Source organism: Scardinius erythrophthalmus (assembly GCF_964197995.2).
Source record: "Scardinius erythrophthalmus genome assembly, chromosome: 14".
NCBI classification, from domain to species: Eukaryota; Metazoa; Chordata; class Actinopteri; order Cypriniformes; family Leuciscidae; genus Scardinius; species Scardinius erythrophthalmus.
Window position 1 is genome coordinate 1,660,055 of NC_138234.1, and position 15,577 is coordinate 1,675,631.

Here is a 15,577-nt window from a genome sequence, read left to right on the forward strand (position 1 = left end):
GTTTTTTTTAAACAGTTAACTTTTCAAAAGTTTTAAAAAATAACATATTATAATTGAATATGTATCAACATATGAAGAAATTTTATTTTATGTATTATATAAATTTACATCGTAAATAAGATTGCTATGATAAAAAAACTGAGAGTCTCAAGAGTTTTCCATTAGAAGGCAACAGTTTCCTGCTGTTCAACAGTATTTTCCAGTGGTGTACTGAAACCGCGCGTTCAGATCCAAAATGGCGCCCTATGGAGTCGCGCCCGTGATAATCCGGGATTCTGAGGACGCGACCAATCAGAGAGCGGATGAGGGAAGAAGGCGGGGTAAGGGATCCTCGGAAATTCGGTTATTACAGCATCGTTAGTCGACATAAACGGCAACTGAATGGCCGGACCGCATTTTAAAGTCATACTAAACCGTATTTAATGTTCAAAATCATTCGAAGTTACTCGCAAAGCTATGTACATCCACGCCGCATAAACGTGAGAGGGATCCTTTGACGTCACTTTAATGCGGACCAATGAGCGGGCTCTATATGTGGAGCACGAGCAGCGTGACCTATCGAGACAGCGCACGGGCAGCATAGATGTAAAACTATAGAAAGAAACATCGTTTTAAATGCTCAATAATATACAATTAATATCAAACAGTCTTTTTATCAGTATCTACACGGAAACATGAATATTTAGAGGTCCCAGCCGCTTATCTATTTTTACAACCCTTAAAACATTATATATTAAGCTGTGGGGTACATCTAGTTTGTGAGTGTCTGTGATCTGCGTTAGTCGCTGGTGTTGGCGCATGCGCAGTGCGCAGAACTGTTATGAAACTGTGCTGATTTGTCCCGGTTCTGTGAGATTGGAGTTAAGTGATCTGACCAGTTCTGCAGTGTTTACACGGACATATTTATTAAAACTGACATGAAAATATCACTTGGAGTCACATAAAATCATTAAAGTCTGTACGGTAAGTCTGCTCTTACATTCTGCTGATATTTCACGAATATATCGAATATAAACTCGACATTAAGGTTACATAAAAACCCAATCATGACCCATATGGTAAGAACACACACAGCTGTGTTTAAACCTGAACCTTTTGTTTATTTATGATGTTTTTGTGATATCTGATGATGTAAGTGACCCAATTTTAGGACTGAAGGTCCGATTATTAGACATTTCAACATCATATGTAAAGCGTATGATGATAATGTCTGCAATGCCTTTAATATCCGTTCATCTGGAAACTGCTTTATTATTTCTGTTTCATTCTGTTACTATGTAAAAAGTAATTAAAGGTGAAATATTATTGCATTTTTGATTAATTTATATTAATAAAATAACATCAAATTAGTAGAAATATTAATATATTATTGTTAGTATTAGTAGCATAATTATTATTAATAATAATTAAATGAAAACAGCTTGAAGTATTTATTAATGTTATTATTAATACAATAAAACAGCCTTCAACAAGTATTATTATTATCATCATCATCATCATCATCAACACATTCAATTAATAACACTTGAAGACTTGTTTAATTTAATGTGTTAATAATAATACTAGTTTTGAATTAAACTTTAATTAAATGCTAATAAACCAATAATAAATGTAACCAAAAAATGTATCATGATGCTTTATATATACATATACAGTTAAATATAAATATTATTAGTAGTCGTATCAATATTATTAGTAAAAGAATACATTAAAACAGCGAGTGTTTATTATTGTTATTTTTAATAAGTATTATTAATAACAATTGCAGATTTTTAAATAATACTAATACTTGATTTGAATATTATTAAACATGTAATTAAATATAAACGTAACGTACACTCTCATATCACAGTTAATTAAATGAGCAGTGATGTTTAGTATAATATTTCTGTAGATTATTATGCTGTAGATTTATTATATTATGTATGTGCATTTACATTTAATTAATTATTATAATTGAAAACAAGTATTTTTTGATGAACACATTAAATTAAAATTGTATTAATTTAATTTAATGATAATAATAATTAACGGTCTTCTAGTATTATTAATTTAATGTGTTATTGATGAGAATAATAATAGTAATAATATATAAGATCTTTATAAAAATATGTTGACTGGTCATGTGATGAATTGTGATATAGGGGTGTGTTGATATGATGAAGATGATGATGATGATGGTGATGATGATGATGATGAAGGTGATGATGATGATGATGAAGGTGATGATGATGAAGGTGATGATGATGAAGGTGATGATGATGATGGTGATGATGATGATGATGAAGGTGATGATGATGATGATGATGATGAAGGTGATGATGATGAAGGTGATGATGATGATGGTGATGATGATGATGGTGATGATGATGATGATGATGATGAAGGTGATGATGATGATGGTGATGATGATGATGATGAAGGTGATGATGATGATGATGATGATGAAGGTGATGATGATGAAGGTGATGATGATGATGGTGATGATGATGATGGTGATGATGATGATGATGATGATGAAGGTGATGATGATGAAGGTGATGATGATGATGGTGATGATGATGATGATGATGATGATGTTTCAGGGAGAGATCCGATCATGTCCTCCATCAACTCGGTCCACTGGTTCCGTAAGGGCCTCCGTCTCCATGACAACCCGGCCCTGCTGGAGGCCCTGCGCGGCGCCCAATCACTGCGCTGCGTTTACTTCCTGGACCCCTGGTTCGCCGGGGCCTCCAACCTGGGCGTCAACAGGTGGAGGTGAGGGACACACACACACACACACACACACACACACACACACACACACACACACACACACACACACACTCACACTCACACACTTCTGAAACATTATACACTTATAGATATAATTAATATCATTAAAGTTAATTAAATGTTATTAAATCTATAAATACAATAAATCTACAGCATAATAATGTATAAAATATTTTAATGAACTGTGATATAAATATATATGTATAATAATTAATAATAAATATTATTAAAATGAATTAAATGTTATCAAATCTATAAATAAAACAATCCTCAGCATAATAATGTATAAAAATATGATTGTGAACTGTGATATGGGAGTGTATGTCAATTCTATTTCTTATTCCAGTCGTTATTCTCATGATCAAAAGACACTTTTATCTCTCAGTTCTCCTCAGAGTTTGAGTTATGATGACGTTTAAGCTTAAAATGGCTTGTGTTCTGGCGCCGTCTGGTGGATCTGTAACGAACGACACAAACTTTCATTCACGTGATGTCATTAAACCAAAGCTGTGTGGGCGGTTCTATGAGGATGACATCATCTATGTCATCATAGTACAGCTCTCCTTCAGAATAACGATAACACACCAATAACACAAGATTATTAACTAACATATATATATATATGTGGTAACACTTTACAATAAGGTTCATTAGTTAATGCATGAAGGCTGCTCGATTATTATTATGATGCTAATAATACTTCAAGGGTAATAATATAATACATTAAATGAACACAAGCTTCAGGTTAGTCTAGAGTCGGGTGTGTTATTACTCGTGTGTGTGTGTGTTATCACTCATGTTGTGTGTGTGGTGTGTGTTGTTCCAGGTTTCTGCTGCAGTGTTTGGAGGATCTGGACGCTAGTCTTCGTAAACTCAACTCTCGTCTGTTCGTCATCCGCGGTCAGCCGGCCAACATCTTCCCGCGACTCTTCAAGGTGCACAATTTTTTTTTACAATGGAGTGTTCATCAGAGGGTCCAAGACTAAACTAATAATGCTAAAACTTTATAAAAAAAAAAATGTATTTAATAATGTCTACATGTGTATCTGAATGCACACTGAATGAACTGGCTTTAGGACCCAGAGGAACAGCTCGTTTACCCATATAGAGCTATAAGGCCATCTAGAGTTATGAAATATCATGATATATTATTATTATCCACAAGAGGTCAGCAAAGACTCCCAGTGTAAGATATCTAGAGCTGAATTAAAAGGGTTATGCATGAAATTGTGAGTTATTTTGAATTTAAGTTGAAAGAATGTGAGGAATGTTCTTCTAAATTACTATTTATTGATTAAATTGAAAGGTAAATAAAATAAAAAATAACATCTAAAAAAAAATGTCATTCAAAATTTGAAAAAATATGGATAAAAAAAAAACTGAGGGGTGAACATATATTAAGAGCCCATGTGACGTGTGTGTGTGTGTGTGTCAGGAGTGGAAGGTGTCGCGGCTGACGTTCGAGTGCGACTCGGAGCCGTTCGGGAAGGAACGAGACGCTGCCATAAAGAAGCTGGCGTCTGAGGCGGGGGTGGAGGTCATCGTGAAGATCTCACACACACTCTACGACCTCGACCGGTGAGAACCATTATAAAGCTTGGAAGAGCCAGGACATTGTTTAACATAACTCTGATTGTGTCCGTCTAATGTTCAGAGTTGAGGGAGAGTAATGTTCAGTTTCGGGTGAACTGTCGCTTTAAAGCCTCTGAACTGAATGCTGTCGATGAATCGGTTCACTTGGTGAATCATCTGGTTCGTTTAAATGAGTCGATTGACTGCGGTGACTCATCACTGAATCTGACTGACGCTGTTCTCTGATTGGCTGTCAGGATCATCGAGCTGAACGGCGGTCAGCCTCCGCTAACGTTCAAGCGCTTCCAGACGCTAGCGAGCAGCATGGAGCCGCCAGAACCCCCGCTGGACCCGCCCACACTGGGGCTGATGGGAAACTGTGTGACGCCCGTCAGCGACAACCACTCGGAGAAATACGGCGTCCCCCTGCTGGAGGAGCTGGGTAACACACACACTCACTTACTCACACACACACACACACACACACACACTCACTCACACAGATCCAGTGTGGTCAGAGCAGTGCATGATGGGAGTGTTTGTGTTCAGGGTTCGACACTGAGGGTTTGGCTCCTGCCGTGTGGCCCGGAGGAGAATCAGAGGCGCTGAGACGCATGGACCGACACCTCGGACCCGATTCCACTGCGGTACGGCATCTCACACACACACACACACACACACACACACACACACACACACAGGATTGTTTTGCTATACTTGTGAGGACATTCCATAAGCGTGATGGTTTTTATACTGTACAAACTGTATATTCTGTCCTCCTTACACTAACCCGTACACACACACGCAGTAACCCGATCTCTCTCTCTCCCTCCCTCTCTCTCTCTCCCCCTCTCTATCTCTCTCTCTGTCTCCCCCTCTCTCTCCCCATCTCTCTCTCCCTCTCTCTCTCTCTATCTCCCATATCTCTCTTTCCCCTATCTTTCTCCCCCTCTCCCTCTCTCTCTCTCTCTCTCCCCCTCTCCCTCTCTCTCTCTCTCTCACACACACAGGCGTGGCAGGAGAACTTTGAGCGCCCGAAGCAGAACTCGAGTCCTCTGCTGGCGAGTCCGCTGGGCTTGAGTCCGTACCTGCGCTTCGGCTGCCTGTCCTGCCGCCTGTTCCACTGCAAACTCACTCAGCTCTACAAGAAGGTACACACACAACATCCAACACAGCTTTTCAACCATATATCTCACAATACATCTCATCTAACAATATATTACTATGTATTATATAGCTAACCTACCAAAACTCACTTAAAATGTAATATAATTTAAAATCCTCTAACATTATATAGTTTATATTATGATATATCTAATTTAAAACATTATATCTAATATAATTTATAATATGCTTAAGTTTAAAAAACTCACTTAAAATATATTGTAATATATCTAATTTAAATGATTTTAAAATTATATATATATTTTGTGTGTGTCTCTTTAAATGCAAATGAGCTGCTGCTCCCGGCACAGGGGGCGGAGATACAACAGCTTGCACTCACACACACATGCACCCGAAATATTTACCCGGAACTTCATTTAGACCCTGGATCCAGTACCAGCCCAAAGTTCCTCGTTCCTGGGGAAAGTTCCCGCGGTGGAAATGCGGTTTAATATAGCGTATAATTACACTGATGATGTTTACAGGTGAAGAAGAACGCAAACCCGTCCATCTCTCTGTACGACAAGCTCTTATGGAGAGAGTTCTTCTACACGGCCGCCACTAATAACCCACGCTTCGACCGCGCGGAGGGAAACCCGATCTGCATCCGCATCCCGTGGGACCGCAACCCCGAGGCACTGGCCAAGTGGGCCGAGGCCCGCACCGGGTTCCCCTGGATCGACGCCATCATGACCCAGCTGCGTCAGGAGGGCTGGATCCATCATCTGGCTCGACACGCCGTGGCCTGTTTCCTGACCCGAGGAGACCTGTGGATCAGCTGGGAGGAGGGCATGAAGGTGCGGAACTACTTGCTTGTACCCGCATTTAGTGGGTTGGCAGGTGTTCACTTCAAACCCTGCTCATGGGTAATGGCGTGTGTAATAACGTTAGTGTGTTGGCAGGTGTTCGAGGAGCTTCTGCTGGACGCGGACTGGAGTGTGAACGCAGGGAGCTGGCTCTGCCACTCCTGCAGCTCCTTCTTCCAGCAGTTCTTCCACTGCTACTGTCCTGTGGGATTCGGCCGGAGGATCGACCCAAACGGAGACTTCATCAGGTGGGAATACACACCGCTGCACGACACGACTGGATTGGAGCTGATTCAGATCAGATTACCACTAAGAGAAGCTGATTCAGTTAAGATTCACACTCAGAGGAGCTGATTCAGATCAGATTCACACTCAGAGGAGCTGATTCAGATCAGATTCACACTCAGAAGAGCTGATTCAGTTAAGATTACCACTAAGAGATGCTGATTCAGATCAGATTCACACTAAAAGGAGCTGATTCAATTCAGATGCACACACAAACAAACTGATTCAGATCAGATTCACACTAAAAAGAACTGAGTCAGTTCAGATTCACACTCAAAAGAGCTGATTCAGATCATATTCACATTCAAAGGAACTGATTCACATCAGATTCACAATCAAAGGAGCTGATTCAGTTCAGATTCACACTTCAAAAGAACTGATTCAGATCAGATTCACACTAAAAAGAACTGAGTCAATTCAGATTCACACTTAAAAGAACTGATTCAGTTCAGATTCACACTAAAAATAACTGAGTCAATTCAGATTCACACTAAAAGGAGCTGATTCAGATCACATTCATAATCAAAGGAGCTGATTCAATTCAGATGCACACACAAACTGATTCAGATCAGATTCACACTAAAAAGAACTGAGTCAGTTCAGATTCACACTAAAAAGAACTGAGTCAGTTCAGATTCACACTCAAAAGAGCTGATTCAGATCATATTCACATTCAAAAGAACTAATTCAGATCAGATTCACAATCAAAGGAGCTGATTCAGTTCAGATTCACACTTCAAAAGAACTGATTCAGATCAGATTCACACTAAAAAGAACTGAGTCAGTTCAAATTCACACTCAAAGGAGCTGATTAAGATCAGATTCACACTCAAAGGAGTTCTGTTCTGAATTCTGCTGAAGCCTCAGTTTTATCTCTTGACGTCTGTATGTTTGTGTGCGTCTGGTTTTGTTTGCTGGAGGTTGTGATGTTAATCTCTCCCTTTGATTCCAGACGATACTTGCCTGTCCTCCAAGATTTTCCAACCAAGTTCATCTACGACCCCTGGAACGCGCCGGAAGACGTGCAGCTCGCCGCTAAATGCGTGATCGGCGTGGACTATCCCAAACCGATGGTGAACCACGCGGAGGCCAGTCGCCTGAATATCGAGAGGATGAGGCAGATCTACCAGCAGCTCTCCAGATACCGCGGACTCAGTAAGAGCACATTCAACCTCACCGTTTACCAAGTTCTCCATTTTCTCCTTCTCATTTTCTTTTTAAAGGTGCAGTGTGTAAGTTTTACCAGCATCTAGTGGTGAGATTGTGAGCTGCACCCAACAGAAGTTATGGTATACCGACAGGAAGTGATGTCGTCGTCTGAGACAGCAGAGAGTAGCCAGTTCAGCAATGAGGTTTCTTTACAAAGATTAATAAATTAGGTTTACTTGATTATTCAGTAAAATTATGTTATTGCGAATATTATTGTTACCTGTTCATCATTGTGTCAGTGTTTTATTCGCCGACTTTAGCTATAGTTTCTTTACACGAAGAACAACATAGTGACAAAACGCGTTTGTCCGTTTAGAGCTACCGTAGAAACATGTCGATGTAAGGGGACCTGCGGTGTGTGTAGAGAGAAATGACTCATATATATATATATTTCAGACAAGGGAGACAAGGTGGCATTGGCTTTGATCGCTCCTTCTCATTTTCTTTCATCCGTCAGGTCTTCTCGCCGCTGTTCCGTCCAACCACATGGAGGACGTGGGTGTAAATGACGCCCGAGGGGCAACAGCGCCCCCTGAGCGCCGGAGGATGCCGAGCAGCGCGCCGCCTCAACGTGAGTGTTTACAACCAGACGTCAACATCACATAAGTGTGTGTGAACTAAAATCAGTGAGCTGTAATGCTCTGTGTGTCCAGCAGGGGTCAGGAGAGAGCAGCCCGGACCGAAACATCGCGGCTCAAGATACCGACCCTCCCTCAGTGAGTCCATCAACAAGTCCTTTGGTTCATTCGATGACCTTTTGTGAAGGTTTGCTGAAAATGTTTTTGTGTTTGTCTCCTGCAGGCCACCGTACGTCGCCCTACACGAACCACGGCCACGAGTTCGCCGTCCCACAACAACCAGGTAAAAAAAATGTGCATGAAAATATGTAATGTTTTGGAACTTCAATGGTTTGCGAATAAAGTTTGATGTTGATTTAGGGCGTTTGAGTTGGCCGGTCGGGGGCGGGACTGGAAAGAAGGAAAGGGAGGCGGAGCATAACGGCTGCCATGGTGACAATGGCCCCTCCCCCTCAGCGCAACTGAAAGATTACGAGGTCTGTAAGAGGTCAAAACTAACGTTTTCCTAATTTAACATTTTAGAAACGATCAGCTCTAATTAACGATATAATTTTCTTTTTTTTTCAGAAGAGGCGGGAAGACGCAGGGGGCGTGGCCTTCTCTTCTTAAGCCCCACCCACTGACCCACTGACGGATTCGCAAAATGTATCGTAAATTTTCATCGCGTGTTAAGCACAAACATTCGGAGTAATTAAAAAACGATTAAACGGCTGATCCAGTCAGATTGTGGCGTAGACCTAATTTTAACGTTTAAAAACGACAAAATTATAATGTTTATTTATTATCCCAAGTATTGATTTTAAAAATCAGATGTAAATACCGTCGTGACCTTTCACACCAGTCTTGTTCACTACAGTCAAACGAATGTTCGTCTAAAATGTTTTGATAGTTCTGGATTTATATTGTACTTGACGAACACGTGAACCAAAGCTCAAGTCTTATTGGTTGACACATTTTCGTCACCAAATGAGAAACAATAGTTTGTTTTTATCGTTTCTATTCGAATTATGTTAATTTGTTTGAAGTGAACAAACAAGTAATCGTAAACAGCCGCAGAAGAACGCATCACGCCACATTTAGACAGAAGTATTACCGAAGAACCGGCCTCTCCTGTAAATACCTGTTTCCATGGCGATGTGAGTCACATGGTCCCGGGGTCGAACACGTTTGGGTCCAAACTACTTGTAACTGTATCACAGATGAAGGATTGTCCCATCGTCTGCATCAACGACTGTCTTTGGTTTAGATTGTCATTGGAAATGACAAACGTTGGTTGAAGTGTTTTTTGCACAGTTTACGTCATCGATCTTCCATCGCTCGCTGTACATTATTGTCACCTGTTGTTCTCATCCATGTTTCCATCATCCACGTCCTCCAGCATTTTGTATATAACAGCAGTATCTCATGTAGCAGTACATTTTTACTGCCTGTGTTTTTCTACAGAATATTCATAGCTGTTTTGAATTTTAAATATATATATACAGTACATGTACATCGTACCAGCAGTTGTTTCTTAGTCTGTGTGTGGTACTTCATCATTCAGCTAATAAAAAATATTTTAACACAAATTGAGCATGTATGTCTCTTAATGTATTGATTTTGATCGTTTTTCCATATCGTAAAGAGTTAGCTGCTAGCATTAACATTCTTAACTTAAATATACTGGTTAAGTGATTACTGTATGTTTTGCCCTTGTGAGTGAGACTGAGCTGACTGCAGTGATATAAAGGAAAGATGTATTCAAAGCTAATTAAACATTTCTGTTCAGTTAGCATAAGATAAATGTAGTCAATTTTATGGCTGACAACCAAATAATCGGCTAGCATTGCCAGATCAAGTTACTACATACATTTTAGTTAGTAACATAACTGATTAGCCAGCTAAGCTATCGCAAAGTGTTCAAGTTACTACATAAATTTCAGTTAGCAAGTTCACCGATTAGCCTGCTAACCTATCACATGTTCAATATAGTACATTTTCGTTAGTAACGTAACTGATTAGCATGCAAAGCTATCAAAACGTGTTCAAGTTACTACAATAATTTCATTTAGCAAGTTCAAAGATTAGCCTGCTAACCTATCACGTTCAATATAGTACATTTTCGTTAGTAACGTAACTGATTAGCATGCTAAGCTATCAAAACGTGTTCAAGTTACTACATAAATTTCATTTAGCAAGTTCACCGATTAGCCTGCTAACCTATCACATGTTCAATATAGTACATTTTCGTTAGTAACGTAACTGATTAGCATGCAAAGCTATCAAAACGTGTTCAAGTTACTACAATAATTTCATTTAGCAAGTTCAAAGATTAGCCTGCTAACCTATCACGTTCAATATAGTACATTTTCGTTAGTAACGTAACTGATTAGCATGCTAAGCTATCAAAACGTGTTCAAGTTACTACATAAATTTCATTTAGCAAGTTCACAGATTAGCCTGCTAACCTATCACGTTCAATATAGTACATTTTCGTTAGTAACGTAACTGATTAGCATGCTAAGCTATCAAAACGTGTTCAAGTTACTACATAAATTTCATTTAGCAAGTTCACAGATTAACCTGCTAACCTATCACGTTCAATATAGTACATTTTCGTTAGTAACGTAACTGATTAGCATGCTAAGCTATCAAAACATGTTCAAGTTACTACATAAATTACATTTAGCAAGTTCACAGATTAGCCTGCTAACCTATCACGTTCAATATAGTACATTTTCGTTAGTAACGTAACTGATTAGCAAGCTAAGCTATCAAAACATGTTCAAGTTACTACATAAATTTCAGTTAGCAACTTCACCGATTAGCCTGCTAACCTATCACGTTCAATATAGTACATTTTCGTTAGAAACGTAACTGATTAGCAAGCTAAGCTATCAAAACGTGTTCAAGTTACTACAATAATTTCAGTTAGCAAGTTCACCAATTATCCTGCTAAGCTATCAAGTGTTGCTGCTGCTACATAGATTTCAGAGTTAGCTAGCTGATTATCCTGCTAAAATATCACACTTTGCATAAATAATAAATAGTTGTTATATAAATACTATTACTAAGCTAATTGATTAGCCTGTTAAGATATTATAATATACAATATTACAGTCAATAATTTAAACAATTAGCCTTAGCCTGCTTAGTTTCTGCACATAATCACATCAAAATTAAGATTCAATCAAGATTCTCCTCAGTCTTCTGCAACATATACTCAGAAAATACTCAGAATTTACGCGATATAAACTCACAATTGTGAGGAAAAAAAAGTCAGAATTGTGAGTTGAAAAGTCGCAATGACATTTTTTCTAAGGCGGAAACGAGCCTCCATACATTACGATTTGCTTTTTGACATACAAATTTAACTAGCGTAGCTAAAATTGTTTGTGTCTTTTCGTAGAGTACGTTATCTGCTCATAACTATGGAAGCTTGTTTCCGCACAGAATAAAAATTTTTAAAAGATAATTGCTACTTTTTATCTCACAATTGCGAGTTTACATCTCGCAATTCTGACTTTATTTCTCACAATTTCGAGATATAAAGTCAGAATTGCGTGAAATAAAGTCGCAATTGTGTGTTATAAAGTCAGAACTGCGAGATATAAAGTCAGAACTGCGAGATATAAAGTCAGAATTGCGAGATATAAAGTTGCAATTGCGTGAAATAAAGTTGCAATTGCGTCTTATAAAGTCAGAATTCTGACTTTTCTCGCTACTGCAACTTTATATCACTCAATTCTGACTAGAACTATTAATTCTGACTAACACAATAGCGAGTTTATATCTCGCAATTCTGACATCTTTTCTCAGTATTGTGAGATATAAAGTCCAATTCTAAGGAAAAAAAGGACTAAGGACTTTTTTTTTTTTTACTTCAGAATAGTTTATATCTCACAATTCTGACTTTATAACACGCAATTGCGACTTTATATCATGCAATTCTGACTTTATATCTCAGAATTCTGACTTTATAACACGCAATTGCGACTTTATATCATGCAATTCTGACTTTATATCTCCAAATTGCGTATTATAAAGTCAGAATTGTGAGATATAGGCCTAAACATGCAATTCTGAGAAAAAAAAGTCAGAATTTCTGACTTCAAGATCAGAATGACTTTATAATACGCAATTGCGACTTTATATCACGTAATTCTGAGATAAAAAAAAGTCAGAATTGTGAGATTAAAAAGTCGCAATTACCTTTTTTATTTTTCACTCTGTGGCGGAAACAAGCTTCCATATATAACTGATTAAACTTAAGTAAAATTATCTTCTGTCCATATCTGGAGAGGTCCGAATCATTGAAAACACTTTCCCCAACATCATTTACATGACTTTATTAAATTCAAATAATAAAAACAGACATTTATTAACACACAATCCAGCCGATAACATCCCAGGAGAAGTCTGTTAACGGTCTAGAGAAATGCAACATAACCTTCAAAAGCATCACCGATAAACGTGTCTTTGGTCGCGGATCTGAGATGATTTGAGAAAAACCCGACAGCATCAAACATCGAACTGTTTCTGCAGTTACAACACAGTATGACGTACACAAAACTCTTCGTCTCGGACGTTGACTGGTCGAAAACATCCGTCAACGTCTCTGTAACGTGATGTTCTCGCTATAATCTACGGTTTAATGGCGGTCGACAAACCAACTTTCGTTATAATCTTCATCGTAATCCAGTTTCACTCTGATTTGTCTTTCCGTTTTCCTGTGACTTTATTGGCTACCGTTGAGCCCACCGAGGACACGCCCCCTGCCACCGCCGAGACTCCGCCCTTCACCAGGCCGACACCCACCGAGGGGACCGCGGTCACAGCTGATTTGGTGATCTCGTAGCTTTTCCCGCCCAGCCAGGAGACTCCGCCCACTGTGGCCCCGACCACGCCCCTCACCACACCCGTCACCCGCCAGATCATCCCGGGCGGGGCCGGCGCGAGATCCTTACCGCCATCTGCTGACCATTAAAGGAACGTCGCTTAGTTATAATAATACATAAAACATTTGTATCTTATGTTTGGTAAAATGTGCAATAAAAAAAGAAAAAAAGACATACAATGACAGACAAAAAAATAAATAATAATAATGCACCAAACATTTGTATCTTATGTTTGTTCAATTTTTGTTCAAATTTGCAATAAATAAATAAATAATGACAGATAAAATAAAATAACTAAATGCAAAAATTATAATAATAATGCACAAAACATTATTTTTTTCAAAACTTTACACACAAATCCAAGAATTGCACACATAAAATGCCTCACATCTCTTGCTAAATGAAGCACTGCATTCAAAATATCACACACATCTCAAAAGCAAACGTGTGTCTTATGTTGCAGACACCTTTGCCATTATATTATATTTCTGGATATATCATACACACACAGTTATTCAACACCTAAAGCTCTTCTTTCATGAGCTCATGTGTTCATCTCTGGACAACACTGAAAGTAATCGGCAGAGAGATGTGAGGAGTGTGTGTGTGTGTGTGTGTGTGTGTGTGAGGCTCTGATGAATTACTGTGGTGTTATGATAGGTTGTGTTTGAAAAAGGAAATCAAGAGACTTTCCTGTTAGATTTTTGTGCGTTTCATAGAGAAGTGTGTGTTGTGGATTGCAAAACGTGTTTTATGAAACTGAAAACTGTGTCGAATGCTGAGAATGAGTTTGTGGTTTTGCAGATCTGGTGTGTGTAAGTGTCAGGTTTCACAAATTGTGTGACGAGTGAGGATTTTGTGTGTAAGCATTTGAAGAAAACTGCAATAACCAGATATAAAACCAAAACGGGTGAAATATATCCGCAGATTTGGTGTTTTCTGGTGATGTGTGTGTCATGCAAACGGTGATTACGCATCTCTTGCATCATCAAACAACATTCTGTCCGAAAACAAGCATGAATTCCCAGCGCGCGCAGGAACGCCTCGGAGCAGAAGAGCGCTATTCCCGAGTGACTCACACACACACTGAAATAGCCAACTGCAAATCTCACAACACTCCATCTCACGAGAGCATGTGTGTGTGTGTGTGTGTGTGTGTGTGTGTGTGTGTGTGAGTGTGTGTGTGTGTGTGTTGAATGAGTGTACCTGCGGACGGACTGGGTTGTGTGTGTGTGTGTGTGTGTGTGTGTGTGTGTGTGTGTGTGTTGAATGAGTGTACCTGCGGACGGACTGGGTTGTGTGTGTTCCTCTTCTTCTCCTCCATATGTTTCACTCCGGGACTGAACTTCTGAATTCACACTCTACAAATCAGACAAACCGGAGTCAGAAATATTAATATTCCCAAATATTACAAATTAATCAATTTATTATAATTTTTTTAAAAATCGATAATACAGGTGACATGCACAGGTAAGCAGAAAAGCTAAATAGGAGATCAGAGAAAACAAATATAAAAGCAAAATTAACATAATTATAGATGCATTATAGTTTAATTATAGTTGTTTCCAGAATGTCGTTACAATATGGTCACTTTATATTCTTTATGTTAAACTTTCACACACTTTCCTGTTGATATGTTTCTCCTCGTGCAATATTGTGCATCTCTCAATTGCGACTTTAAATTATATTTCTGGAAAATGCACAATCGATCCGAAGAAAGCATTCATCAAGTGTTTATCATATGAGATGAGATGCAGATTTCTCCTCACCTTCACCATGGTTGTGCAGGTAAATTCACCGCATTCCTCTCCAGACGCGCACAGAACTCATCGGTGTGTGTGTGTGTGTGTGTGTGTGTGTGTGAAGAAACTCCACTGTGGCGACGTGGCGCTCAATCCAGACCAGGATGCGAATCAACCGGGCTCATGAATATTCATGACGTAATGAGATGCTCCTACGTGATTGGATGAAAAGGGGGCGTATTGACTCGAGAGCGTGAGTTATGATTAGCAATCGTGTTACGTGACTGGACGCTCCGAGAAAATAAACAAGGTACGTGAGCACGACCTAATTAATATTCATGAGCACCGCGTTCGCCATCGAAGGATTGGCTACTTCAACCCCCGGATAATGCGTCATAAGTGCTGGTCAGTCAAATCCACATTCTAAAACATAAGATATTGATAGCAAACACTTGAGTAAGGATTTAACTCAAGTAAATTATATGTATATATTGAATGTACAACAAAAATGTTAACCAGAAAATTTCTAAAGAGTCTATGGAATTAACAATAACAAACAACACTTA

The 15,577-nt window shown here is 39.0% G+C and overlaps 2 protein-coding genes across 6 annotated transcripts; one reads left to right on the plus strand and one right to left on the minus strand.

The window, feature by feature from the left end:
• Positions 1-348: 348 nt before the first annotated feature.
• cry3b (cryptochrome circadian regulator 3b) lies at positions 349-10,167 on the plus strand. Of its 4 annotated transcripts, none has more exons than XM_081384708.1 (15): positions 349-963; positions 2,586-2,760; positions 3,605-3,713; positions 4,214-4,356; positions 4,608-4,792; positions 4,900-4,997; positions 5,361-5,501; positions 6,000-6,311; positions 6,417-6,568; positions 7,558-7,760; positions 8,272-8,385; positions 8,471-8,530; positions 8,616-8,675; positions 8,753-8,868; positions 8,960-10,167. In XM_081384708.1, the coding sequence occupies exons 2-15, from the start codon at positions 2,600-2,602 to the stop codon at positions 8,999-9,001; spliced, it is 1,896 nt and encodes a 631-aa protein (XP_081240834.1). In that variant the 5' UTR covers positions 349-963; positions 2,586-2,599; the 3' UTR covers positions 9,002-10,167. The 4 variants fall into 4 exon arrangements, with proteins under 4 accessions (XP_081240834.1, XP_081240836.1, XP_081240833.1 ...); XM_081384710.1 differs by having other exon boundaries at positions 533-963; positions 8,963-9,957; XM_081384707.1 differs by having other exon boundaries at positions 808-963; positions 8,468-8,530; positions 8,960-9,958.
• Positions 10,168-12,700: 2,533 nt separating this feature from the next.
• On the minus strand, positions 12,701-15,211 carry LOC308702447 (transmembrane protein 263-B). Of its 2 annotated transcripts, none has more exons than XM_081385297.1 (3): positions 15,039-15,211; positions 14,549-14,630; positions 12,701-13,344 (listed from the first exon to the last, which is right to left on the minus strand). In XM_081385297.1, the coding sequence occupies exons 1-3, from the start codon at positions 15,045-15,047 to the stop codon at positions 13,076-13,078; spliced, it is 360 nt and encodes a 119-aa protein (XP_081241423.1). In that variant the 5' UTR covers positions 15,048-15,211; the 3' UTR covers positions 12,701-13,075. The 2 variants fall into 2 exon arrangements, with proteins under 2 accessions (XP_081241423.1, XP_081241422.1); XM_081385296.1 differs by having other exon boundaries at positions 12,701-13,347; positions 15,039-15,170.
• Positions 15,212-15,577: the final 366 nt, after the last annotated feature.